The sequence below is a fragment of the Calypte anna genome, chromosome W, assembly GCF_003957555.1.
Source record: "Calypte anna isolate BGI_N300 chromosome W, bCalAnn1_v1.p, whole genome shotgun sequence".
Classification (NCBI taxonomy): Eukaryota; Metazoa; Chordata; class Aves; order Apodiformes; family Trochilidae; genus Calypte; species Calypte anna.
Window position 1 is genome coordinate 17,977,386 of NC_044276.1, and position 27,439 is coordinate 18,004,824.

At 46.9% G+C, this 27,439-nt stretch overlaps 1 protein-coding gene and 1 pseudogene across 1 annotated transcript; one reads left to right on the forward strand and one right to left on the reverse strand.

Annotated features, from left to right (window-relative positions):
• Positions 1 to 16,072: 16,072 nt before the first annotated feature.
• On the reverse strand, positions 16,073 to 23,262 carry LOC115600120 (annotated as a pseudogene).
• A 1,674-nt stretch (positions 23,263 to 24,936) lies between these two features.
• LOC115600121 (olfactory receptor 6F1-like) lies at positions 24,937 to 25,917 on the forward strand. Its single transcript, XM_030468343.1, has one exon. The coding sequence runs from the start codon at positions 24,937 to 24,939 to the stop codon at positions 25,915 to 25,917; it is 981 nt and encodes a 326-aa protein (XP_030324203.1).
• The last annotated feature ends 1,522 nt before the right edge of the window (positions 25,918 to 27,439 follow it).

A 27,439-nucleotide genomic window follows, 5' to 3' on the forward strand; every position in this document is an offset into this window, starting at 1 on the left:
CCCGGTATCCTGGAAGGATCCTGTCCGTTCGTCTGCCTGTGGTCGTGATCCGTGCCAGCCCATATCTGTGTGTTCCTGCCTCCGGTTCCCGACTGCTGCCGACTCCAGGAGTCCAGCCTGGACTTTCCCAGGGCTGCCCTACAGCCTCGGTGGTGACGTGAGAGTTATTGGGGGAGAGGGGGGAGGAATGTGGTATCCATTTTCCTGTATATTTTTATATATTTAGTAATTTTACCTATTTATCATTACTGTTTCATTAAAGTTGTGTAGTTTAGTTTCCAACCCATAAGTCTCTCTCCCTTATTCTCTCTCCTTTCTCTATCAAGGAGAGAGAGATTAATAGAGAGCGTCTGTTATTCGGTTTAATTGCCGGGCCAGTGTTAAACCGTGACAGATTTATTGGCGCCCAACGTGGGGCCCGAGCTAATTGGCTCGAGTCCAGTTTAAATTTTGACTAAATTGCCTGAACAGTTTGAATTCCAACTCCAGTGAAAGAATGGCTTTCCTGAGCTGGAATCAGACCTTGTTCTTTGGAAATTTCACAGGGTTGGAGATTAAACCAATTGTGCCGTACCTTTGGTATTTAGGGTATGCAATCTGTCTTTTCGCAGCTGGGATTGCTGTTGCTTTGTGGTTTGTTCTTCGTAAGAGTTGCTTAAGAACCATCATTGCAATATTGTCCTCAATATTGGTGTATATCATCGTGCATGGTGTAGTGGTGTTTCATAGAAGGATTAAGAACTTTGTTGGTAATTACATTTTCAGCCTGCTTTTGAGGAAATACACCACTCTTGGGCTGAGTTCAATGGATTCTAGTCAAAATGGCATTATGATTGTTATAGTTTTGAACCTCCTGATTCTTGTAGGCATTGTTGTTCAGGTGTCTGTGAATATTTTCATGTGCTATCATATGTTGGTGAGGAATAAGACAATTACAACTAGGGGAACGAGCTCACCTCGTAAAGAGAGCACCCCCACTCCTGCCTCTGCAGCCGCTTCTCGCCCCCCCTCACGCAAGGGCACAACTCAGATAAGGCCGGCGAGCATTGCCAGCGTATCGGCTACAGCTCCAGTTGCTGTCTCTACTCCCACAGACAGTGCTGCTGCTCAGAAAGCAAGCCCTGCTGCTGCTACTGCTGCAGATACTACAGCCTCTCCCCCTCAGCCCACACAGTTACTTGTTGACCCTGTAACTAGGAGAAAAGGAAAACAATGGAAATCAGAAGCGAGCCTTAACCCTTCCAAGTCTGAACAAGATGACTGGTGATAGAGGAAATAGAGGATAATGGCTCTCCTCCTAGACCAGCTAGAGCAGCTAGAGCAGAGTCAGATGAAGACTCAGACTCAGAATCTGCTCAGCTCTATTCCATGAGGGACTTGCGTACTCTGAGAAAAGATTTCAGCCGTTTTCCAGGTGAACCACTTCTCTCTTGGTTACTCCGATGCTGGAATGAGGGGGCTGCTACCATAACATTAACTCAGAAGGAAGCCAGGCAGTTGGGATCCCTGGCCAAAGATGCAGGTATTGATCGGGCATTTGGGGAAAAGGCTGGAACTACCAGCCTGTGGAAACGACTCTTGTCAGCTGTAAAGGAGAGATATCCCTATAAAGAGGAGATAGACTGCCCACAGATCAAAGCACCCAGACTTGGAAAAGCTATCAGGTATCTCAAAGAATTGGCTGTACGAGATCTGATCTATAATAATGATGACATTGAAGATCCCTATCACGTACCATGCCCTAAACCTATGATGCAAAGGTTTGTGCATGCTGCACCACCACCTTTTAATCATACACTATCAGTAATGCTATGGGTTCCTGCAGAGATAGATACAACTGTGGGTGATGTGATTAAAACTGTACGAGAGTGTGAAGATGCTGTCATAGCCCCTTGTCGGGCCTGGGTCTCAGCTATCAAGAGAGCATCTGAGGAATGGCATTCACCCCTTTCTCCTCAGACAGACGGAGGACGCCCCATTGCAGCCAATAAGAGGAGACGCCCTCCTATGAGACAGAATCGAGAGAAACAGAAATCAGTAAGAGGGACCCTATGGGTAATCCTGTGTGAATGTGGGGAGGACATGAAAAAGTGGGACAAGAAACCTACTGCTGCCCTACAGGACCGAGTGATTGAGTTGATAAGTAAGCCGAAGGCAAAAGGAGGTCCTTCTAAAAAGATGGCTGGTCAAGTGTCCAGTGTGGAGTTACCCAACCCAAAAATGCTGGTGACTCAAGATCCCTGCACATCAGGTGTGAGTACTGGGGATGCAAGCTCCAGTAATGCACATACTGACAATGCTGTATGTGCTCAAGCTTAGAGGTGCCCTGCCTCCAGCCAGGTGGAGGAGAGGGACAACCGAATCTATTGGATTGTGTGGATTCGATGGCCTGGCACATTAGAGCCACAAAAGTATAAAGCCTTGGTGGACACTGGTGCACAGTGCACCCTAATGCCATTGAATCAAAAAGGCACAGACTCCGTCACTATTTCTGGAGTGACGGGGGGATCTAAAGAACTGACTATTGTAAAGGCTGATGTGAGCCTCACTGGAATAAAGTGGCAAAAACACCCAATAGTGACTGGTCCAGATGCTCCGTGCATCCTTGGCATAGACTACCTCAAGGGAGGTGATTTCGAGGACCCAAAAGGGTACCGCTGGTCCTTTGGTACTGCAGCTATTAAGACTGAGAATGCAGAATGGCTGCATACTTTGTTTGGCCTTTCAGATAAATCCTTTGTAGTGGGATTGCTGAGAACTACAAACCAGCGTCTGCCAACTGCTACTTCAGTAGTGCATCGTAGACAATATCGTGTCAACAGAGATGCTGTGGTCCCCATTCACAAGCTGATCCGGCAACTAGAGAGCCAAGGAGTGATCAGCAAGACTCATTCACCCTTCAACAGTCCTGTATGGCCAGTGAAAAAGCCTAATGGAGAGTGGAGGCTGACAGCGGACTATCGTGCCCTGAATGAGGTTACACCACCACTAAGCGCTGCTGTGCCGGACATACTAGAACTTCAGTATGAGCTGGAGTCAAAGGCATCCAGGTGCTATGCTACTATTGATATTGCTAATGCATTTTTTGCTATTCCTATAGCACCAGAATGCAGAGCACAGTTTGCCTTCAACTGGAGAGGTGTCCAGTACACTTGGAATCGACTGCCCCAGGGGTGGAAACACAGTCCTACCATCTGCCATGGACTGATCCATGACACCTTGGAAAAGGGTGGAGCTCCAGAACATCTACAGTACATCGATGACATCATTGTGTGGGGTGACACAGCAAAGGAAGTCTACGAGAAAGGTAAGAAGATAATTGAAATCCTCCTAGAGGCTGGTTTTGCTATTAAAAGGAGCAAGGTCAAGGGACCTGCACAAGAGATACAGTTTCTGGGAGTTAAGTGGCAAGATGGACATCGCCACATCCCAATGGACGTGATTAACAAAATAACAGCTATGGCCCCACCAACTACCAAAAAGGAAACACAGTCCTTTTTAGGAACTGTTGGTTTCTGGAGAATGCATATTCCTCTTTATAATCAGATTGTGAAACCTCTCTATGAGGTTACTCAGAAGAAGAAAGACTTTAAATTGGGCTCAGAACAACAAGCTGCTTTTGAGAATATTAAACAGGAGATTGTACAGGCAATGGCCCTTGGACCAATTCGAACAGGGCCAGACATCAAAAATATTCTTTACACCGGAGATGGAGGTGATGGTCCTTCATGGAGCCTCTGGCAGAAAGCTCCAGGAGAGACTCGAGGCCGACCTCTAGGATTTTGGGGTCGAAACTACAAAGGCTCCGAAGCCAACTACACAGCTGCTGAAAAAGAGATATTGGCCGCATACGAAGGAGTTAGAGCTGCTTCGGAAGTGATTGGTACTGAAGCACAGCTCCTCCTAGTGCCACGATTACCTGTACTGGGTTTTATGTACACAGGTAGAGAATCTTCCCATCATGCTACCGATGCTACCTGGAGTAAATGGATTGCTTTACTCTCACAGAGGGCTAGAATAGGAAGACTTAATCGTCCAGGAATTGTAGAAGCAATAACACATTGGCCAGAAGGCAAACACTTTGGAATGCCACCAAGAAAAGTGGTGAAACGGGCTGAAGAAGCCCCACCATACGACCAACTACCAGAGAATGAGAAACAATATGCTCTTTTCACTGATGGATCCTGTCGTCTGGTAGGAGGCCATCGAAGGTGGAAAGCTGCCGTATGGAATCCTACACGACTAGTTGCAAAAACAGATGAAGGAGATGGTGAATCAAGTCAATTCGCTGAGGTAAAAGCCATCCAATTGGCTTTGGACGTTGCTGAACAAGAAAAGTGGCCAAGACTTTATCTCTATACTGACTCATGGATGGTAGTAAATGCCTTATGGGGTTGGTTAAAGCAGTGGAAGCAAAACAACTGGCAACGTAGAGATAAACCTATCTGGGCTGCTAAACTCTGGAAAGACATTGCTACTAGGTTAGAGAAACTTGATGTAAAAGTGCGTCACTTAGATGCCCACGTACCTTCATATCGAGCTGGTGCAACTAAATAGTCAGCTCGGTTATTACCGATAGCCAAACCTCGGTCATTAAGAAGACTCCGGATATGAGTGATAAAATAAGGATGTTCTCTTTCTGCTAAGAGTCTTATTAACTTCTGCAATAAGAAATACAAATGCTTATTTGAAATTTCCTTCAAAATGGCATCATACATTTTTAAAACAATACCTACTACATCAAGTAAATCAGAGACTATATTTACAGCAGTATTATTCCACGTTTCAAAAACCCAAATAACCGCAGTAAGTTCAAGGGTTTGCAAAGACTCAAATGACTTCCCTTGAATTAAATGTTCTTTCCATTGCCCAGGTGTCTCCTCACAGGTAACAACAGCTTTATGGGATTTTTTTCCAGCATCCGTAAAGACCGTTAAGCCGTCCACTGGACTGTCAGACAAAAAACTACATGACTCCCACTGCATGTTAGATAAAAGTGGTAACAAGCGATATGAGGGGTAAGAATTCGTGATTTCCCCATCAAACTGTGCTAAGGCTATTTGCAGGTCTCTGGAAGTTCGCAGCAACCAAACCAAATAGTCTTGCATAAGGGGCAAAATGATCTGTCCTGGGTCCACTCCAGCGATGTCTTGACATCGCGCTCTGCCCTTTATAACAATTTGAGATAAAACTGCAACTCTTGTTGTAATTGTTTTGCGTAAACCGATTGACAAAAAGATCCACTCTAAAATTCTTAAAGCTTGTGTTTTCTTAGCATCCCATTGAGCTAATAACCCAAAAGGATGAACTCGATCTTGACCTGAATTTATTACCATTAACGTTATCGGCAACTCGGCTACAAAGCGAGATGCATGACACGTTAAAATTTTCTACTGAATAACAGTCAAGGCCTTTTGATGTATGGGCTGTAACTCTCTTTTATCAGTCACATTAGACGTGGTACCCAAAAGATCAAGCAAAGGCTGCAAATCATCATTAGTAATCCCACAAAGTGATCTTACCCATTGGATATCACCCACAAGTTTCTGTACATCACTTAAAGTATTAATTTCTGTTTTAAAAGCAACCTTCTGTGGCCGTATTGCACTCCCTGTGATTGTCCACTGTCCTGGTTTGGACCAGGATAAAGGTGATTTTCTGTCTTGTACTTTTGCTTTTAGCTAAGTTTCTTGTAAGTAGTTGCACTTGCAGAAATTAACAGCAAGTTTCTCAGACAGTGTGTGCTTCTAGGATTGATAACACTTGATGTTTATAGTTACTGCTAGAGAATGGTATGCAGAGCCAAGGACACTGCTCAGCTCTGAGGAAAACATTTTACCGTCCAGGAGGATACAGAAGTCCAACCTGAGCCCTCCTTTGGGGAGGAACAGACATGATAGATGCCAGAATTGACCAAACAGAGTATTCCATCCCATATACGTCACACTCAGTATAAATTTGAGGCATCACGAGGGCCGAGCCTGATCTTTTCCTGATTTCCTCCTTCCCTTCCTTCTCGGCATCCTGGAAGGATTCCATCCGTTCGTTTGCCTGTGCTCCTGATCCGTGCCAGCCCATATCTGTTTGTTCCTGCCTCCGGTTCCCGAGTGCTGCCGACTCCAGGAGTCCAGCCTGGACTTTCCCAGGGCTGCCCTACAGCCTCGGTGGTGACGTGAGAGTTATTGGGGGAGAGGGGGGAGGAATGTGGTTTCCATTTTCCTGTATATTTGTATATATTTAGTAATTTTTCCTGTTTATCATTACTGTTTCATTAAAGTTGTGTAGTTTAGTTTCCAACCCATAAGTCTCTCTCCCTTATTCTCTCTCCTTTCTCTATCAAGGAGAGAGAGATTAATAGAGAGCGTCTGTTACTCGGTTTAATTGCCGGGCCAGTGTTAAACCGTGACATCCACCCCAGATATTTCCAAGGCTCATGCTTCTGTACCTTTTCTGGGGCAATTTTTAAACCACGTTGTTCTACAATCTGTGTTACATGAGCTAAAACATCATCATGATTGAGTGTTCTCCCTGCAATTAAAATGTCATCCATATAATGATAGATATTCAACTCAGGAAATTGCAATCGTAAAGGCTGTAGGGCCCAGGCAACATAATTTTGACACATTGTAGGGGAGTTCTTAATTCCCTGCGGTAATACAACCCAGTGATATCTTTGTGCCGGCTCAGCCTTATTAACAGAAGGAACTGAAAAAGCAAAACGTTCAGCATCATCTGGATGTAAAGGAATTGTAAAGAAACAATCTTTTAAATCTATTACCAACAAATCCCAATTTTCTGGTAACATTACTGGGTACGGTAGTCCAGGCTGTAACGCTCCCGTATCCTCCATGACTGCATTGATAGCACGCAAGTCATGCAGTAAACATTACTTTCCAGATTTTTTAGGAACTGTAAATATAGGCGTATTCCATGGTGAGGTAGATGGTACAATATGTCCAGCCAGGAGTTGTTCTTGTACCAATTCCTTCACATGCTGCAGCCGTTCATTAGTTAGCGGCCACTGATCTATCCAGACAGGATTGTCGGTAGACCACTTGATTTTTAGGATAGGCTGCTCCTCAGTGACCGCTACTAAAAAGGCTGTGTTACGAGCCTAGCATTCAGCTGACTGAGTACATGTCTCCCTATTAACATAATAGGTGCACGCATAACATACGGTCTAACTGACATTTGAGACCCGTCAGTAAATTGCAAAGCAACTGGATCTTTACTAATCCTAGTCTCCTGCGTTCCTCCCACCCCATAATACTTGCGGGGGACGGTACCGTGGGCTATGTTGAGGGCCAGTGCTGCTGAAAAATTATTGTGACATCTGCTCCTGTATCAATCATCACTGTCAATGTAATAGTCTCATTCCATTTAGATTTGAGCAGTACTTCTACCTCAGGTTTCCCTTGCATTATATCCATTGCAAAATAAACCTCTGGCACTCCAGTGGAGCCAAAACCTCCACTTCCTCTATCCCTGTCACCTTTACATGGCACCTGTGACACAAACGGTACTAATTGTGCTATCCTACTTCCTTTTTGAATGGATACCAGTGGAGTAATAGTATAAACCATAATTTTTACGAACCCAGTAGAATCAGCATCAATCACACCAGGAACTACAAAAATACCTTGTCTAGAAGTAGATGACCGTCCTAAAAGTAAAGCACACAAATTATGTCCTAGGGGTCCCTGAATATTCGAGTCCACTAAATGCACGTCAGTGTTTAACAATGTTACATCTACTGCGGTTTCCACGTCAACTCCGGCACTCCCGTGCGTGCCGGAGCTGATGGTGTCCAGGGCCCCTGAGGTCCCTGAAGTCCCTGGGGTCCCTAACCAGCTGACCAAGCTCCCCGAATTTGTGTCTTGGCGCACGGGTTTTTCGCGCTCCGCGGACGGTTTCCCAATTGTCGGTACTCAGATGTATTGTGATTATCTCTATTGCAATTCGAGCACCATTTCCGTCTGGGTCCTGCACCTCTGCATTGCGATTTAAAATTACCTGCTTTACCACAATTAAAACATTTTTTATTATTCGGCAACCTGCCTTTCGGCACTATTGAAACCACATCTTTTAGTGCCGCAGCCATAAAGGCGGCCTTTTCCGATTGCCGAGTGCGTTCTACGAGCTCAATCATATCTGCAACCTCAGCTGTTCGAGGCAATGGTCCTAAAATTTGCCTTGTTTTGTCATTTGCATTATCAAAAGCTAAAACCCTAAACATACGCTGTCTGGAATCTTCATCCAAATCAGGGTGGTTTTGGATCGCCCTGAACAGTTTATCAACAAAATCAGAAAAAGACTCATTTAAACCCTGTCTGATATGAGCGAAAGCATGCGGTCGGCCAGGTTCTTGGATCGATGTCAGCGCCTGTAAAGCAAGCTTTTGAGTTAACTGCAACACCTGTGGCACAAACTGAATTTGCAAATTGTTATCGGCGAAAGGACCTTGACCCATTAGCATTTGCACCTGAATACCATGCAATGGGTCGTCTTCTTGTCGTGGCTGAGATGCTTCGGCACTGCATAATTTCTGCCATTCCCTAGAAAACAATAGTAATTGTGAGGGAGAAAGCAAAATGTCAGTTTATTGAGATATATCTTGCGGTGTCAACAAATAACTCGTAAAAATATATTTCAACATTTGTTGGACCATAGAAGACTTAATGCCGTTTTGTCTTATTGCTGCTTTCAATATTTTCCAATCAAAAGGCTCCCGTCTTCGTGTCCCATCCGCTTGTATCGTCACGGGGAATGCCACAAAGTTAGGTACAAACTGTCCCTCCATTATTGCATCGCGTACGACCCCTCTCCACCTTTGTCCAGATCCGGATTCTCCTGGAAGCTCAGGAACCGGATTCCGCAAATTAGGTGGAATAAGTGCTCCTGCACACGGAGGAGTCTGTGAAGAGTTAAGCGGTACCAGGGCCGAAGACTCTAAACCCAAGCGCTCTCTTGCCGGTTTAGCTGTAAGATCTCCCAGTTTTTGGATAAGGCTGTTTAGCAACTTTTCAACAGATCCTTCTCGTTCTGAGGTGATAAGAGTATTATCTGACAATGGTGGACACTGTGCTCTGTAAGGCTTCCGATCGGTTAGCACGCTGGGCATCAGATAAAGTACCAGACTCATTATTTAAAAAAAATTGTCTTAACTCATCCTCACTCGGAGGAGGCGGCAAATCGGGTTCGTTATATGCACTTTCTCCTGCACCCGCACATTCCAGCAGTCTGCGCGATGTTGTGGTGCCGAAAAATCTCCGTAAGGGCGGTGGCGGGCTACTGGCAAAAGGATTCAGTGGAAGTGCCTGCGGCATTTCGCTAGCAGGAGCCGCAGCGGCTGAGCAACCAGTCCTAATGCTTCCACTGGTATCTTCGGGAATCGGTGCAGCGAAAACAGAGGCGGCTGCCGCTCTTTCACTTTCCATCTCTTCTAAAGTTACTTTAATCAATTTCCAAAGTAACACTAAGCGTCCCGCCTCCTTATCTCCTTCGCTAATTTTTTTCCACAGGGCAGTACCTATGGCTTCCCAGGTAGGTAACTCAAAAACAGTACCCATCGAGGGGATCAAGTCTCTATCCCGTTCCCATTTCAGCAATTCTCGTAAGGATTTGCCATCATATGATAAACCTCTCTTAGAGAGAATATATTGGAGGAGCTTAACTACTGCCTCTTCATCTTTAGAGAGTGTAGACCCCATCTCCTCCCCAGCCGCTCACCTGATCAGGACACGATTCTTCAATTCCGAGGTGCCTCTTTTATTCCGTAGCCGGGCACCAGCTACATAGATTGCCGGGGCAGCAATCTCCTTTCGACTGGCTTCTCCGCTACCCTCTCATTCCAGCTGTCTTCATTGCTCCTGGAAGCAACAGCATGAGAGTCCCAGGTCCAGGCTGTCCCTAGTCTCTGGTCTGGGCCACCCTGGGTCCCTGTTCCAGGCCACCCTGGGTCCCTGTTCGGGCACCATTTGTGGGAAAACAGTCTGTGGAGGCTTAAGGATTCCATGTGCACATCAATATGATTGTATGAAATCGTTTATTAACAACTTGCACTCACTTTATATAGAGAAGCCTTGTTTACACCATCTTATCATGCAGGTGGCTTTGTATTCCAATTACACATACCATGCTCATGGAACCTTCTTCTCACATAATTATTTTCCTCTTCTGTTGTCAATTAAGTTATCTCTTTCCCAGTAGCTCATTCTCAGAAAGCCTGTAACTAGGCCTCAATAACCATTAACCCAATGTGGCCTAAATTGAAGTAAGTCAGGATTGCTCACAACCTATATATTTCTGAACTGGTTCCCCAACACTTACGAAAGAAAAACCACATATTAACAGCAATTCCAGCTGCGAATAATCAGATCGCATACCCTAAGTACCAAAGGTACGGCATGATTGGTTTAATCTCCAACCCTGTGAAATTTCCAAAGAACAAGGTCTGACTCCCACTCACCGAAGCCATTCTTTCACTAGAGTTGGAATTCAAACTATTCAGGCAAATTAGTCAAAATTTGAACTGGACTCGAGCCAATTAGCTTGAGACCCACGTTGGGCGCCAATAAATCTGTCATGGTTCAACACTGGCCTGACAATTAAACCGAGTAACAGACGCTCTCTATTAATCTCTCTCTCCTCCCTAATAAAGAAAGGAGAGAGAATAAGGGAGAGAGACTGATGGGTTGTTAACTAAACTACACAACCTTAATGAAACAGTAATGATAAATAGGAAAAATTGCTAAATATATAAAAATATACAGGACAATGGATACCACATTCCTCCCCCCCTCTCCCCCAATAACTCTCACGTCACCACCGAGGCTGCAGGGCAGCCCTGGGAAAGGCCAGGCTGGACTCCTGGAGTCAGCAGCAGTCAGGAACTGGAGGCAGGAACACACAGATATGGGCTGGCACAGATCAGGACCACAGGTAGACGAATGGACGGAATCCTTCCAGGATGCCGGGTGAAGGAAGGGAAGCAGGACAGGCAGGAAGGACAGGCAGCCGGAAGCTGGAAGCAAAATCTGGCTTGGCCCTCGTGATGCCTCAAATTTATACTGAGTATGACGTATACGGGATGGAATGCTCCTTTTGGTCAATTCTGGCATCTATCTTGTCCGTTCCTCCCCAAAGGAGGGCTGCAGGTAGGACCTCTTTATCCTCCTGGACGGTAAAATGTTCTCATCAGAGCTTTGCAGTGTCCTTGGCTCTGCATACCAGTCTCTAGCAGTAACTATAAACATCAAGTGTTATCAATCCTAGAAGCACACACTGTCTGAGAAACTTGCTGTTAATTTCAGCAAGTGCAACTACTTACAAGAGACTTAGATAAAAGCAAAAGTACAAGACAGAAAATCACCTTTATCCTGGTCCAAAACAGGACAAGCAGGCATTTTATATCAACCCTTACATCACATATAACCCTCAATCAAGCAGCCAAGCGCTGCAATAAACATCCCTTCTTTAGAACCTTTCGGGGGTGTAAAGTTTGTTTCCTCACCTCACACCATTCGATGAATTTCCAACCCGTCCCCAAGAAGTGGTCAAACCCCACAGCAACTCACTCCACTTTATGTCCTGATTGTGACATCTCATGGTATGGAATGACCCTGACTGGAATAACTGTCTTTCAGCAGCCCTTATATAACCTTCATTAATGTTTATGTCTTCTTGCATGTAGCTACCAAAAGTGTTTCTCATGAGATCATCCCGTGTAGAAACATAACCACATAAGAGGCAACTTTTTCCCAGCAGAATGTATTTTATTGTGTAGGAAACTTTCTCTATTTGAAATTTCTCTGCTTCCAAAGAGGGAAACTGCTTCAGTGCCTGAGTGCAGCAGTTCTTTAAAGGAGATGGGTTGGAAGGTGGTGCAAAGGAGCTGTAAAATCCAGCTGCAGCCTGCAGGGTAAAAGTCTGATGGGAGGAAAAGACACACAAGTCCTAGGAGGGACAGGGACAATTTGCCACATCCACCTTGTCACCACCACTTGGCACTTCTGGCTGGAAGCTGGCACTCCTTCAGAACCTCCATGTGGCACTGTGCTGCTGCTTCCGCACCCCCACAGAGCAATTCCTGGTGTGACAGTCTGACCTTTTATTGGCCTCAGATGGAGACTATCTTCATTTGGATACCCTGGCCCCCACCTCCCCCTTTCCTCTCTTCACTTGCAGAGCCCCAGGGCCCGTGGGGGGCACGGAAGGCATGGCTGGCACCCGTGAGCCAGTGGGAGTCGGTGTCCCCCCTTTTTGTGTTGAGTTTTCTTCCGAAGCAAGGACATTCTGATCATGTTGGGTGATGCCAAGAATGACCATTCCCTTTCTTAGGGGGAAATTGAAAGTGCAGCCTGCAGGGCGTTATTGATGGCAGTGCAGAAAGCAGCTGCCGTAAGAAAGAGAGGCTGCTGCAGGCTTTTGGAAATGGATACTTGTCATGCATTGCTCCTCCTGCCTCTAAGGGAAGGTGTCCTGCAGGCAGGGCAGGAACGGACTATCTGCCAGTGCCCCCATCCCCTCATTTTGTGACAGGAAAATTGCTTCCAGCACTCAGGGATCCCCACAGAGACCCTGATGATGCTGGTACCATGGGGAGTGCGTGGGTGGGGATGAAGTGGCAGCATGGGGACAGGAGTGAGCTGAACGAGCATCACCTTCTGGATGGAGGGTAGAAGTGGTGGCACTGACAAGGTGGTGGTGACAAGGTGTTGGAGGCACATTATCTCAGACCCTTCCCAGGGAGCCAATGAGAGCAATGTTGTGTTTTGGGAGGTGAGGAGCAAAGTTTTCCATGGAGTGTTAGACCTCCAAGGTTTTTTCACACTGTCCAGACCTCTTGAAGAGACACTCTGCACCAATACCAGTTGAATATACATTTCTAAACTGAAAAACAGTAAAATAGAACTTTTCAAAAATTTTTATTTGATGCTCTTTGTTATCTTCCTCAACACTGGATCCTCTCCAATTAGCTGTGAAAGTCTTGAACACTAAAAACACCACAGGGTGACTCATGGCTGCTCAGTACTGTAATGGGCCCCATGGTGCCAGTGGGACTGAGTCCATGATTCTCGAGTACTTACAGGAGACTGAAAAAAAACTTTCTTAAGAAATTAAAGCCAAAATAAAAACCCAAATTATCTTGAAGTATTGATTGGACCCATTGGGTCCCATCACTGGCAATGTGGCCCCAGAGACTTGTTAGAGACGGTCACTGGAGCCCATGATTGCAGGGAGGCAAAGATTCTGTAAAGGCGGCTCTGAAGCCACAGATATTTGTTTATTTATTTGTTTATGTATTTATTTATTTATTTATATTATAGATCAGTAAGCCACACTCTGAACCCCAGGCAATGGGAAATCAGAGCCCATCCCTCTCTTGTGGGTCAGGACTCATCCTGGGGGCAGTGGGGTGTGACGACGAGCAATAAAAACTGTAGGGAAAATTCACAACACCTCCTGGATACCCCAAGAAGGGGCGAGGAGCAAACCAACTGCAGAGCCTCAACATAAACTTCTGCCTGGTCGTGGTGGTGATACAGTGACCATTTCTAAAGTCACCTTTCCAGACACAGACTGTCCAGGCAAAGGGACAGGATGGAGAGATGAGCCCATGCAAACTTCATGAGGTTCAAGAAGGACAAACACAAGGTCCTGCACCTCGGTTGGGGCAATCCCCAGCACAAATACAGCTTGGGCACTGAGCATACATACAGGAGCAGCACTGAGGAGGAGGAGGACTTGGGGGTGCTGGTTGAGAAGCTCAGCACCAGCTGGCAAGGTCTGCTGGGAGCCCAGGAAGCCAAGCATGTCCTGCACTACACAAAAAAAAAATGTGGCCAGCAGGTCTGGGGAGGAGAATCTGCTCCTCTGCTCCACTCTGGTGAGCCCCCACTGCAGTGCTGGGTCCAGTTCTGGAGCCCCAAGCACAAAAAGGACTTGGAGCTGTTAGAACAAGTCCAGAGGAGGCCACCAAGAGGGCTTATCATCAGGAGGTCTCTAGGACAACCTCCTGGTCTCATCGACATTGGATTGGGATAAGGGAAGGTTGCTCAGGATTTATTAGCTTTGGTCTTTAAAAGCTGCAGGGATGGAGATGACAATACGCTCTTTGGGAGACGTACTTGAGTGTCTTGATGAGGAGCAAGTTTTTGAGTTTTCCTCCCTTTTTTCATATGGTGCCCATTGGTTATCACCCTCCCATCATGCATAACCCATATGGATACCATATGAGTTATCATAGAATCATAGAATATGCAGCGTTAGAAGGGACCCATCAGGATGATCAAGTCCAACTCCTGTCCTGTGTAGGGTACCCCCGGGATCACACCATGAGCATGAGAGCATCATTAAAACACTTCTTGACCTCAGGCAGGCTTGGTTCTCTGACCACTTCTCTGGGGGAGTGGTCATTGCTTGGAAGCAATAAAGTTGTTCTATTGCTCAACTGCCCTCTGGGTGAAAAACCTTTCCCTGATATCTAGCCTAAACCTCCCATAATTCAGCATCCTATAATTTCCCAAAGTCATTGGTCACAGGAGTGAAGAAATCAGAACCAGCCCCATCTCTTCCCCTCATGAGGATTCATAGACTGCAATGGACTCTCCCCTCAGCCTCCTTTTCTCCCAAATGAACAATCCAAGTGACCTCAGCTGCTACTCATGAGCCACCCCTTCCACACCCTTCACCATCCTTGTTACTCTCCTTTTGACACTCTCCAACACCTTGATGCCTTTTCTATACTGGGGTGCCCAAAACTGCACACAGTACTCACAGTGAGGCCATACCAGTGCAGAGTAGAGCAGGACAGTCACCTCCCTGGACTGGCTGGTGACACTGTGAACTTAATGAACCCCAGGATACAGTTGGCCTTCCTGGCTTCCAGGACACACTGCTGGCACATGTCCAGTTTGTCATCAACCAGGACCCTCAGGTCCCTCTCTGCTCTCCAGCCACTCATTCCTCAGTCTGTACTTGCCACCAGGGTTGCCCCATTCCAGGTGCAGAATTCAGCACTTGCCCTTGTGGTTGGTGATTCAGCACTTGCTGAACTTGTGGTTCAGCACTTGTCCTTCCTGTGGCTGCTGATTGCCCATCTCTCTAATTTGCCAAAGTCTCTCATCCACAAACTTGCTTCAGATTCCTTTCAGTCCTGCACCCAAGTCATTGATGAAGATGTTGAAGAGGACTGGGCCAAGGATGGAGCCCAACAGGACCCCACTAGTGACCGGTCACCAGCCTAATGTGATGCCATTCACTGTCACTCTTTGTGCTCCACCTGTGAGCCAGTTGCTCACCCATCACATAGCATGGTTGTCCAGCTGTATGATGGACATTTTATCCAGGAGGATGCTATGAGAGACAGTACCAAAAGCCTTCCTGAAGTCCAGAAATATTACATCCACTGGCTTCCCTTGATCAGCTAGGTGGGTTACCCTATCATAAAAGATTTGCCCCACTAGGATTCCCAAGTAGTTCTCTGCAGGGCTGCTCTCAATCATTCATTTCCCAGTCTTTACTGACAGTGGGGATTTCCTCCTCCCAAGTGCAGGACCTTGCACTTGGCCTTGTTGAACTCCATGAGGATTGCACAGACCTACTACTCAAATCTCTCCAGGTCCTTCTGGTTGTCATCCCTACCCTCAAGGGAATCAACTGAGTCCCTGAGCTTGGTGTCATCTGAAAACTTGCTGAGGAATCCCTTGATCCAACAGTCCCTGTCACTGATGAAGATGTTAATCAGTACTGGGGAAATCCAGTACTATTTAGAAGGTAACTTTACATCCAGAAGGGTCATCCTTCATTAATGGCATCCACCTGGACACTGATCCATTGACCATAACTGTCTGCATGAAGTCATCAGGTCACTTCCTTGCTCATGCAACTGTCCATCCATCAAACACATCTCCTTCCAATTCAGCAATGAGAATGTTTTAGGAGATCATATCAAGTCTTGGTAGATGATGTCTGCAGCTCTTCCCTTCTCCACTGCTGCAATTACTCATTGGCAGAAGGCCAGGAGGTTGGTGAGCTTCAGTTTGCCCTTTGTGAAGCTGTGTTGGCTGCCTCAGATCAACTCCCTCTCCCCCATACATTTTGATGTTGCTTCCAGGAGGATCTGTTCCATGATCTGACATCTCTTCAACACAAGCATGGACTTCTGACCCAGTCATCCTGACCCTTGACATGTGACAAAGATATAAGGAAGAGGTGATTTTAATATAGAAGTTTTTACTTAATAGGATTTGATATCAAGGATTGCTCTGTTACACACGTCCCTTGGAGTGGTTGAAATGGGGATGTGAGGCAATGATTTCAAGAGGGACGGTGGAAATAGAGCCAGAACTGAGTTGGAGTGATTTGATCAGGGATCAGAAAAAGAATGAGGAAGACCCTCCCGTTGAGTCACAAGTACCAAAGTACCCTTGTTTTCTAAACTCCTTCTCAGAGGAATCTAGGTGTGGCTGGATCAAATCGTAACACTAGAGGAATCTCAGAAAAAGGACATCAGGTAGAGAACTCACTGCTGTATCCCTTATTTTTTCAGTGCCAAGAGAACATACATCTGATTTCAAAAACAATTCCAGCACCCTTTGTAAAACACGAGAAAGGAAGACAAAGAACTGAAAATGGTATGAAAATAAGATTTCTTTGCGCACATCATTATCACATATAAAACAGAGAAAAAACCTCAAATATCAATAGTCCCAGAACTAAGGCTGAGCATGTCATGAGACAAAATATTAATGATTTATGTAATCATTTATATGCATGAGAAAATGAGCATTTTATTATTTGAGGAAACAATCCTGTCATCAGTTTCCATACAGCACCCTTGAGCTCCTGGTTCCTCATGCTGTAGATGAGGTGGTTCAATGCTGGAGGAACCACCGAGTACAAAACTGAAACCACCAGGTACAGGGATGGGGAGGAGATGGAGAGGGGCTTCAGGTAAGCAAAGATGCCAGTGCTGACAAACAGGGAGACCCATGGCCAGGTGAGGGAGGCACGTGGAAAAGGCTTTGTGCCGTCCCTGCTCAGAGGGGATTCTCAGCACAGCCCTGAAGATCTCCACATAGGACACCACTATGAAAACAAAACACACAAATGATAAAGAGGCACTGACCACAATAAGCCCAAGTTCCCTGAGGTAGGAGTGTGAGCAGGAGAGCTTGAAGATCTGGGGGATTTCACAGAAGAACTGGTCCAGGGTATTGCCCTGGCAGAAGGGCAAGGAAAGTGTATTAACCGTGTGCAGCTGAGCAGTGAGAAACCCAGTGCCCCAGGCAGCTGCTGCCATGTGAACACAAGCTCTGCTGCCTAGGAGGGTCCCGTAGTGCAGGGGTTTGCAGATGGCCACATAGCAGTCGTAGGACACGACAGTGAGAAGATAAAACTGCTGTGATGAAGAAGAAAAAGAGAAAGAGTTGTGCAGCACATCCCTTGTAGGAGATGCCCCTTTTGTCTCAGAGGGAATTGGCCATGGCTTTGGGCAGAGTGGTGGAGATGGATCCCAGGTCGAGGAGGGAGAGGTTGAAGAGGAAGAAGTACATGGGGGTGTGGAGGTGGTGCTCACAGGCGATGGTGGTGATGATGAGGCCGTTGCCCAGGAGGGCATCCAGGTAGATGCCCAGGAAGAGCCAGAAGTGCAAGAGCTGCAGCTCCCACCTGTCTGCAAATGCCAGGAGGAGGAACTGGCTGATGGAGCTCCTGTTGGACATGGGCTTCTTTTCACCATGGAGCACTGATAAGAAGGAAAATGAATCAAGTTAGGGGAAACATCTGGAACATAAAAGACTGTAGTGGAACAAAGCAATCAGACGCCTCTAATTACCGAGAAGTGGGTGTGAGCTGGTATCAAATCCACCTGAGCCCAATTAGGGCAGGCCCCCTATTGAGCATGTGCAAGACCAGGGGGCCAATAAAAGGTGAAGCTCACAGCCACAGACTAGCTCACTCTCAAGCACTGTATTACCTTTATTGTGCCACTAGTGCTCATCGCCTCCAAGGTGAGGCTCTCGTGGCGCAGCTGGTTAAGACCCAGTACTGCAATGCCGAAGGACCCGGGTTCAAGACTCCACAGAGAGCCTCACCTTGGAGGCGATGAGCGCTAGTGGCACAATAAAGGTAATACAGTGTTCAGGGGTGAGCTAGTCTGTGGCTGTGAGTTTCACCTTTTATTGGCCCCCTGGTCTTGCACATGCTCAATAGGGGGCCTTCCCTAATTGGGCACAGGTGGATTTGATACCGGCTCACACCCACTTCTCGGTAATCAGAGGCGTCTGATTGCTTTGTTCCACTACAAAAGACAATTTCCATCTCTTCTTTCCCTGGGACATCCACACACACTTTTCTATCAGATCTTCCTTCAGCTCTATGGTTTGATCTCTGATTGTTGCTGGCTGTCTGTGTAGTGAAGAGTAGAAACTCTGTGTGATGGCCGCTAGAGAGTCAGATCTGCTCTGCAGCTGTGAGCCCAAGGAACCAGGGGGTCAGGGGAAAGCACCAGGGGTCAAATGTGTCATTTCAAAGCAGTGCTAAACAAAATGGGTCATCAGCAGCTGAATTCTCAGTGCTGACGATCTGAGTTAGCAGAACACAGTTTCAGAGATGTTTGGGTTTTAATTTCAAATCCCTCCATCTCTCCTGGGAATATTCTTGGATGTCTTAACCCACAGGTTTTCTGAAGCACTCAGGAAGAACAGAGAAAGAAAGAGGATTGCCTGTGGCTGCATGCAGAGAAGGGAGAGCTGGTCTGATGAAGGGAGGGTCAGCTCCTCCCCAACCTAACAGACGACATTGCCCAGAGCTCCAGAGTGCAGAGGGAAGATGGACACCTCCTTGCCATGGACACCTCTGCTGCATGGAGCTGCCCCAGACAGGAGCTGGTTCTTTGGTGCCGTCTCCCTTCCTACCCCCGCTCACAGAGCCCAGCCCAGCCCCTGGGTGCCCTGCTCTGCCCTGCAGCCACTCGGGGGGTGCAGGGGCTAAAGAACAGGTCACACACCCCCTGAGGACAATGGAAAGGGGAGCCTGAGCTGAGCTGCTGGGGGGTGAGAGGTGGAGGCACTTCCCAAGGTTTCCAGTCCCCCTCCAGGTGATGCTTGAGGAGTCTCAGCCCCTGCTCTCCCCTGCACAGCTGAGTTTCCATCCCACCAAGCTGAGCCAGAGACAAGTGGAAGCAGAGCCTGAGGAGACACCAGACTGGAGCAGGAAAGCCCTGTCCTGAAGGGACTCCTGAAAAGTCCCCACAGAAATCTGGGCATCAGCTGGAGCTGTGAGCAGCCCTGAGCAATTCATCCCTCTTTCAACAGCATCAGGACCCTGCCCTGTCCCCCCTGTCTCCTGCCAAGCCACAGCTTCTGCCAGCACCAGGGAGCTCCCCGGGCAGGCTGAGAGCTGCCTCTGGCAGGCAGGTGGCAGAGTCCCTGCCCCAGCACACAGCCCCTGGGCTGCAGGACCCTGCTCTGAAGGACAGCCCTGGGCACCCCTGCTTGCACACCCTCACTCCTCTTCACAATTCTCCTTACACTTCCAGCCCCTTCCCCCCTTACAGCTCCCATCAGCTCTGGCTCTGCAGCTTTAGGAGATGCCTCCAGGAACTGCACCAGCCTCACTGCCCTGCACCAGACACTCACCATGACAGAAGCTGGGAAAGTTCTCTTCCACTGAGCTGGCACTCATCCCCTCCATCTTCACCCCCTTGAAGCTCTCTCTGTCTTGCTCATCTCCCCAAGATACCCCTGCAGTGCCCTCAGCCCTGCTGCGCTCTGCAGAGGAGCTGCTCCTGCCCAGAGCTGTCTCTCTGCAGCACTGCCCACTTGCCATCAGCTCCCTCCATCCCAGGAGCCCAGATCACAACTGTCATGAGCCCTCTGGGGGTTGATGCTGAGCCCATGACAATTGCTCAAGAGGCAAGGAGAGGAAGCTGCAGAAGCTTCTTTCTCCACAAGAAAGTCCAAGACAGAGTCCAAGTTCAAAGTTTCTTGCCGTGTGCCTGGGTCCCCCTGAGGGACAGCCCTGAGAAAGCTTCCCCTGCAGGGTGTAAGGGGAGCAGGAACCAGGAGGCAGTGATGGCAGGTGGGGAAAAGGAAGGTGCAGGTGGCTCTGGTGCTGAGGAAGCCTGGCTGTGTGTCAGGACTGCAAAGGGCCCAGCCCTGAGCCCATTCCCCAAAGGTGCCAGCCCTGAGCCCTAGCCCCTGGCAAGAGAGATCCTGTCCCTCCCTCAGCCCTAAGGGCACTCCTGGCAGCACTGGGATGTGGAGATGGGTAATGCCAATGGCAGGACTATGGCACAGCACCTCCCAGCCTCCTGCACATGGACAAGGAGGCCCTGAGCCCGAGTGCTGCTGGAAGCTCCACTTGTCTCCCCATGGCCATCAGGGACAGAGACAAGAGCCATCAGCAAAGTCATGGAGAGAGGCCAGGGCTGAGCCTTTGCTTGTGAGGAGAAGCTGAGGGAGCTTTCCCTTTGTGGATGAAGCCACGCTGGCGAAGGCCTTGAGCAACCTCATCTGCTTCATCCTGCCTTGAGCAGGGCACTCAGAAAAGGAGATGCTCAGGGGTCTCTTCCAGCCTGAGGTATTCTGTGATTGAGAATGATCTGGAGGGTCATGGGAATGCTCTGTAGGATAATGCAGCAGGAGGAGCACAGGAAGCTCGTCCTCGAGCACCTCTAAGAGACAATACTGCTGACTGAGGCTGATGCTGTGGATGGGATTAAGAAGTAAGTTCCATGGGGACAGGGGCAGGGTTGGCTTCAGTTGGGTGGCAGGTGTCAATACCCATGCATGCAGTGGGTTGGAACAGGATGATCTTAAACCCTTCCAACCCAACCCATTCCATGATTCCATGATTCTGTGACATGGACCGAGACAGTTCCAGGCCTGGGCTCTCGACAGCACCACCAGGGCTTTGTGATGGAATAGGTGCAGTTTCTCAGTTGTTCCCCTTACAGCTGAGACCCAGGCCTAATGAGGAGCCATGACAGCATCTTTATATTCTCATCCTGTTTTAATCACATCACCAACAGTTGGTTCCATTTCTCCAGGAACCCATAACATTACTGATAGTCTATGGGTAAATGGGGATGGTGCAGCATGCACAAACCTTTGCCTCATAGGCTTAGGGCATGGAATGTGATAAGGATTCACAGTCTCATCATTGGTATAGATCACATCTCATACAGCCAATTCTTTCAGATACCTGATAGCTTGTCCAAGTGTGGGTGCTTTGACCTGAGGGCAGTCTATTTCCTCTTTATAGGGATATCTCTCCCTTATAGCTGACAAGAGTCGTCTCCATAGGCTGGTGGTTCCAGCCTTTTTCCCAAATGCCTGATCAATACCTGCATCTTTGGCCAGGAATCCCAACTTCCTGGCTTCCCTCTGAGTTAATGTTATGGTAGCAGCTTCATCACTCCAGCATCGAAGTAAGCAATTGAGACATGGTTCACCTGCAAGATGAATAAATCTTTTCTCAGAGTACACAAGTGCCTCATGGAAATGGATTAAACGTACTTTGTATTCTGAGTCCTCCTCAGATAACTGGTTTGGCTGCTCTCTGCGGAGAGGTTATATCCTCTATCTCCTCTATCACCTGGTTGTCTTGTGCAGACTTTGAAGGACTAGGGCTAACATCTGATTTCTTTTGTTTTACTTTTCTCCTAGTTCACTAGTAGCTGTGTGGACTGAGGGGGAGAGGCTGTGGTGTCTGCAGCAGTAGCAGCCACATGCCAGCTGTGTCCAAATTGTGGCCTTGGGTGAGGGGGGTCAAGCAGTGGCAGCAGAGGCAGAAGCAGCAGTTCTCTCCATACGAGGCACGCTCATTCCCCTAATTGTGTTAGTTGTCTTAGTCCTCACCAATATATAATAATATATGAGGATTAATACAAAATATATGAGAAAAATTTATAATATCATGCAGTAGAATCAAAACTATAATAAGCACAATGCCATTTTGAGCAGAATCCGCTGAACTCAGCCTGAGTTCGGCTGGTACTTGGAGTGGTATAATTCCTCAAAGTAAAACTGAAAATGTAGTTATTAACAAAGTTTTTTTTTCCTTGTCAGGGTTTAACGCTGGTCTGGCAATTAAACCAAGTGACAGATACTCTCTGTTAATGCCCCTCCCCTCCCTGAGAAAGAAAGGAGAGAAAATAAGGGAGAGAGACTTATGGGTTTGAAACTCAACTACAGAGCTTGAAATGAAACTGTAATGATAAAAAGGAGAAATTACTAAATATATACAAATATACAGGAAAATTGATACCATGTTCCTCCCCCCTCTCCCCCAATAACTCTCACATCACCACCGAGCCTTCAGGGCACCCCTGGGAAAGTCCAGGCTGGACTCCTGGAGTCAGCAGCAGTCGGGAGCTGGAGGCAGGAACACAGAGATTCAGGGGGGAGAACCATGGTATTGTTTTTTTTTATATTTGTAAATGTTTAATAATTCTTCCTTTTTATCATTATTGTTTCATGAAAGCTGTGTAGTTTAGTTTCCAACCCATAAGTCTCTCTCCCTTATTCTCTCTCCTTTCTTTCTCAAGGAGGGGAGGGGGATTAATTGAGAGTATCTGTCATTTGGTTCCTTGTCAGACCAGCAATGACAAATACTCTAGGTGAGTTCTCACTAGGCAGAGTAGAGGGGGAGGGGAACCTCCCTCCATCTGCTGGACACACTCTTCTTAATGCACCCCAGGATACCATGGGCCTTCTTGGACACCAGGGCACATTGCTGTCCCATGGAGTACTTGTTGTCCACCAGGACTCCAAGGTCCTTGGACCCATGGGTCTGCTCTCTAGTAGGTCGCCTCCTAACCTGAAGTGGTGCATTTTGCTATAACTTCCCAGGTGCAGGACTCTGCACTTGTTCCTGTTGATCCTCATTATATTCCTGCTGGCCTTGCTCTCCAGTCTCTCCAAATCTTGCTGAATGGTCACACAGTTTTCAGGTGAATCAGCCAGTCCTCCCAGTTTTGTATCATCAGCAAACTTGCAGAGAAGACACTGTCCCCTCATCAAGGTCATTGATAAAGATGTTGAACAGGACTGGACCTAGCACTGATCCCTCTGGGGGACCCCAGAGTCTCCAGCTGGACTCTGCACCATTGATCACCACTCTTTGTTCTCTGTTGTGTGGCCAGTTCTTAATCCATCTCACTCTCCATTCTTCTATCCCACATTTCTTGAGCTTGCTCATGAGGATGTTGTGGGACACTGTGTCAAAAACCTTGGTAAGGTGTAGAAAATCCATGGAGGCTTAAGGACAACACTTAGTCACCAGTATGGTTAAAGTGAAGTCGCCTATTAACAGTTCACACTCTCTTTATATGGAGCCCTTTTTTATATAACGATATCTTGCAGGTGGCTATATCTTGGCCACAAATCCTGTTCTCACAGAACTTCTGCTGGCTACATCATTATCCTGTTATTCTTCTTTTCTGTTGCCAGCTCCCTTACCTTTTTTCCATAGCTCATCTTTCAGTAACCTAGCAGCTGAGTCTCAAGGCCCTTAGCTTACTCTAGCTAAAGCTAAATAATCAGGATTGCTCACATGTCTCTTTTCTTCCAGACAGTTTCCCAACAGTAAGGTACCAAGGATGCCAGTTAATTTTGAAGGTGACTCCTTTTTGCTTATTTTGGAGGTGGTTGAATTAGAAGTGGTTTAATTTCTGAAATCAATCACTTCGTTTCAAGTTGATCCTCTGTCTCTGACCAGTCTCTCCTCTTGCCTATGTGGATGATGAGATGGGAGAGCTTCTGAGTCACCCAGGGGACTAATGACTTAAGCGCTTGGGCTGCACACCAGCACAGCTTTGTTTCAAACCCACTGTGTCTTCCCCTCCTCCTCTTGCATTTTGAATTCTCCTAGTTTTGGAGTCATCTGCTCTGATCATTTCTATGTCTGGAAACAAATGTGAAGATGAAGGGAAAATTGTTAGTCTTCATTTAATATATTTTTCTGGTGCTTCCTTCCATTGGATGCATTATTTGTCTTAAAAAAACATAAGTCATTAATAAATCAGAGATTTGAGACTTGAACTGTGAGTTTCATCTACTTCACTGCAGCTACCACTGAGAACTTGTTTTCCCAAGGCTCCCTATATACTCAATGGAGACAAGAGAAAATTCTAGAGGCTGGATCCTCACAACCTATAACTGGCACGCAAAAGAAAGGCTACAAATCTCTTCCAGCATTTCAGTTGGGACATTTGATAGTAATAACAAAGCTCTTTGGAAGCAACTGCACCTCAGTGCAAACAGGTGTCAGATGAGACTGTGTGACAAACTGTGTGGAACCATAGGAAATACCAGTCACTGTTTAGAGTGAAGAAGAGGACAAGTCATACTTAGTCCCTATCACAGCCTGTCCTCCCCTTTTCTGAAGAAACAGAGAGCAAGAAGTTGTGGAAGAAAGTCACAGATTTCCAGAAGAGATACTTGATATTCCATTTTTATAAAATCACCAGTTTCGCAGGCATTCCTAGTCCAAAAAGGCAAGTACTGAAAAACAAAAAGAATAGCTTTCAGCATACAGATTTGATTTGAATGGATTTGATGGTTTAGTATTTGTGCAACAGAAGAGATGGGTTTGGCACACAGGTGTGACATAGGTTTGGAATAGGTCTGAGTGAATTTTGATTTTCTCAGAGACTGGGTGAATTAACTAGCAGCCTTTAAAAATCCTTAAGATTCTTAATGAGTGTTTGAAAAAGGCGGGAAGAAGACAACAAACACTCTGAGGACTCTAGCTGTGATATGAAACAGAAAAGAAAAAAAGCTGTGAGAAATGCTTGAAGGACTCTCTGACTCTGCTGCTTAGGAAGACTGCAAGAAGGAAAGTTAGAACTTTTATTCCAGATAGTGGAATTGTCACACTTGTTTTTTTGCTATATTTCTGTCTCAACAGGATGAACTGAAATCCAGCATGGGATCTGAAAATGAAACTGCAGTTATTGAGTTCATCCTAGAGGGTTTCTCAGGACTTGATCAGAGGCTACAGCTATTTCTCTCTCTGGTCCTTCCATTCACGTACCTGACAACAGTGCTGGGGAACGCAGCCATCATTCTCCTCATGTGTATGGATCACCACCTGCAAACCCCCATGTACTTTTTCATCAGCAATCTGTCCTTTCTGGAAATCTGGTTTACAACTTGTACAAACATCAAACTGCTTGCGATCCTGGGTTCTGGTAGGAGAACAATCTCACTAAGCACCTGTTTTGCCCAGTCCTATTTCGATTTTGCCCTGGGCACTGTAGAGTTCATTCTACTTGGTGTCATGTCCTTTGACCACTATCTTGCCATCTGCCAGCCTTTGCATTATGCTGCCATCATGAAGCCTCAGCTCTGCATCCAGCTGGCTGGTGCTGCTTGGTTCATGGGCTTCACTCTCTTAAGTTACCGCCTGGTCCTCCTTTACAAGTTGACATTCTGTGGCTTGAAAAAGATCCACCATTTTTTTGGTGAGAGCTCTCCCTTATTCAAACTATCCTGCTCTGACACCAGCTTGCTTTGGAAAACATACTTGGTTTTCTTATCATTTATTGTGCTTAGCTCCTTACATTTAACATTGGCGTTTTACATGTGCATCATTTCCTGTATTCTTCAACTTCCATCAGACTCAGGGAGAAAAAAAGCTTTTGCCACCTGTTCTTCCCATCTCACCACCTTGGCCATTGTATATGGGAGTTGCATTGCTCTCTATGTGTGTCCTTCAGAAGGCGATTCCTTGGACACCAATAGAATTGTAGCCTTGCTGAACACTGTCCTATACCCATTCTTAAATCCGTTCATCTACAGTCTTAGAAACAAGACTGTGATCCTGGCCCTAAAGAAAGCCTTTGTCCATTCAACAACACAGCTTTTCCCCCTCTCAGTATGCATTTCTGGGCAGCAGTTCCAATGATCTGCTCTGTCATCTCTTAGATAACACCATTGAATATGTATGCAATGTCCTAACATGACTGCCTCAGGAGACTTATGTTCTCGTCTTGTGTTGGGATAAGAAGCACACCAGCAAGTGAGAACCCAAATTACAGGCTCCTGAGAAAATGAGTATCTTGTCCTAGTTCCTTCTAGGGCTGTCCTGTGAGAGCCATCACCCCTGTTGTCCAGGTATGAAACCCACCAGGATGAATCACTGAGAGCAGCATTCTGGGTCACCATTTAGTTGACCAAGGGGATGGTTGGCTAAGGGTGTAGGAAACATTATGGAGTGGAAAGGAAGAGAAATTTTGGATTGCACAAGACTTACTGTGGGAAGTTTAGGGAAAGACCTAAAGACGGGAAAGACAGTGCCATCTGTCCTGTCTTCTCATTAAACTTTATTTCTAATTCTTGTGAGAGTGAATCTCTTTTCTGTGTGAAGCACAGGGGTGTGAGTGCAGCAACTGGGGCAGGAGGTCAGGCAGCCCCTGTGTCATTAGTGTCAGCAACTGAGAGACCACAGTGACTGGACTCGAGTGTTGGTGTGTGTGTGACTGAGGAGGACTGCACCAGCACCTGGAATGGGGATGTGGCCTCAGGGGATCGTATGTCCAGGTGCCTTCAGCTGGCAAGGCTGGTATCCAGGAGCAGATTGAGCAGACTGTCTGAGCCCAGCTGCTGCAGAGATCCACCCTGCACAGCTGCATATATAGACCATACCAGGCTAGTTCAGTGGTCATCTAGTTCAAATGCCTGACTAATTCAGGGCTGACCAAAAGATAAATCATGTCATCAAGAGCATTGTCCAAATGCCCCTTAAGCACTGACAGGCTTGGGGCATCGACCACTTCCCCAGGAAGCCTGTTTCAGTGTTTGACCACCTTCTCAGGAAAGAAATGCTTCCTATCCTCCACTCTAAACCTACCCTGAGGCAGCTTTGAACAATTCCCATCTGTCCCATCAAGAAGAACTCAGCACCTTCCTCTCTACAACTCTTCAGGAATCGGCACAGTGCCATGAGGTTGCCCCTCAGACTCCTTGTCTCCAAACTAGGAAAACCCAGAGTCCTCAGTTGCTCGTCACAGGGCATGCCTTCCAGCCTCTCACCAGCTTTGTTTCCCTCCCTCCTCCAGAAGTGATTGGGGACTTTCACACCTTTTTTGAATTGTAGGCCCCAGAACACACACTACTCAAAGTGAGGCCACACCTCTCTTGACTGGCTGCTCTTCCTGTATTTGATGTCTCCAGGAAGTGGTTTGCCCTCTTGGTGCCAGGGCACACTGCTGGCTCCTCTGGAGCCTTCTGCTGACCAGCATCTCCAGGTCCTTTCTGCAGGGTTGCTCTCCAACCACTCCTCTCCCAATTTCTAGTGATGCCCAGCATTACTTGATCCCAGGTGCAGAATCTGTCATTTCTACTTGCTGAATTTCATCGCATTTGTCAATGTCCAATGCTCCAAACTACTGCGATCCCTCTGCAAGGCCTCTTGTTCCTCAAGAGAC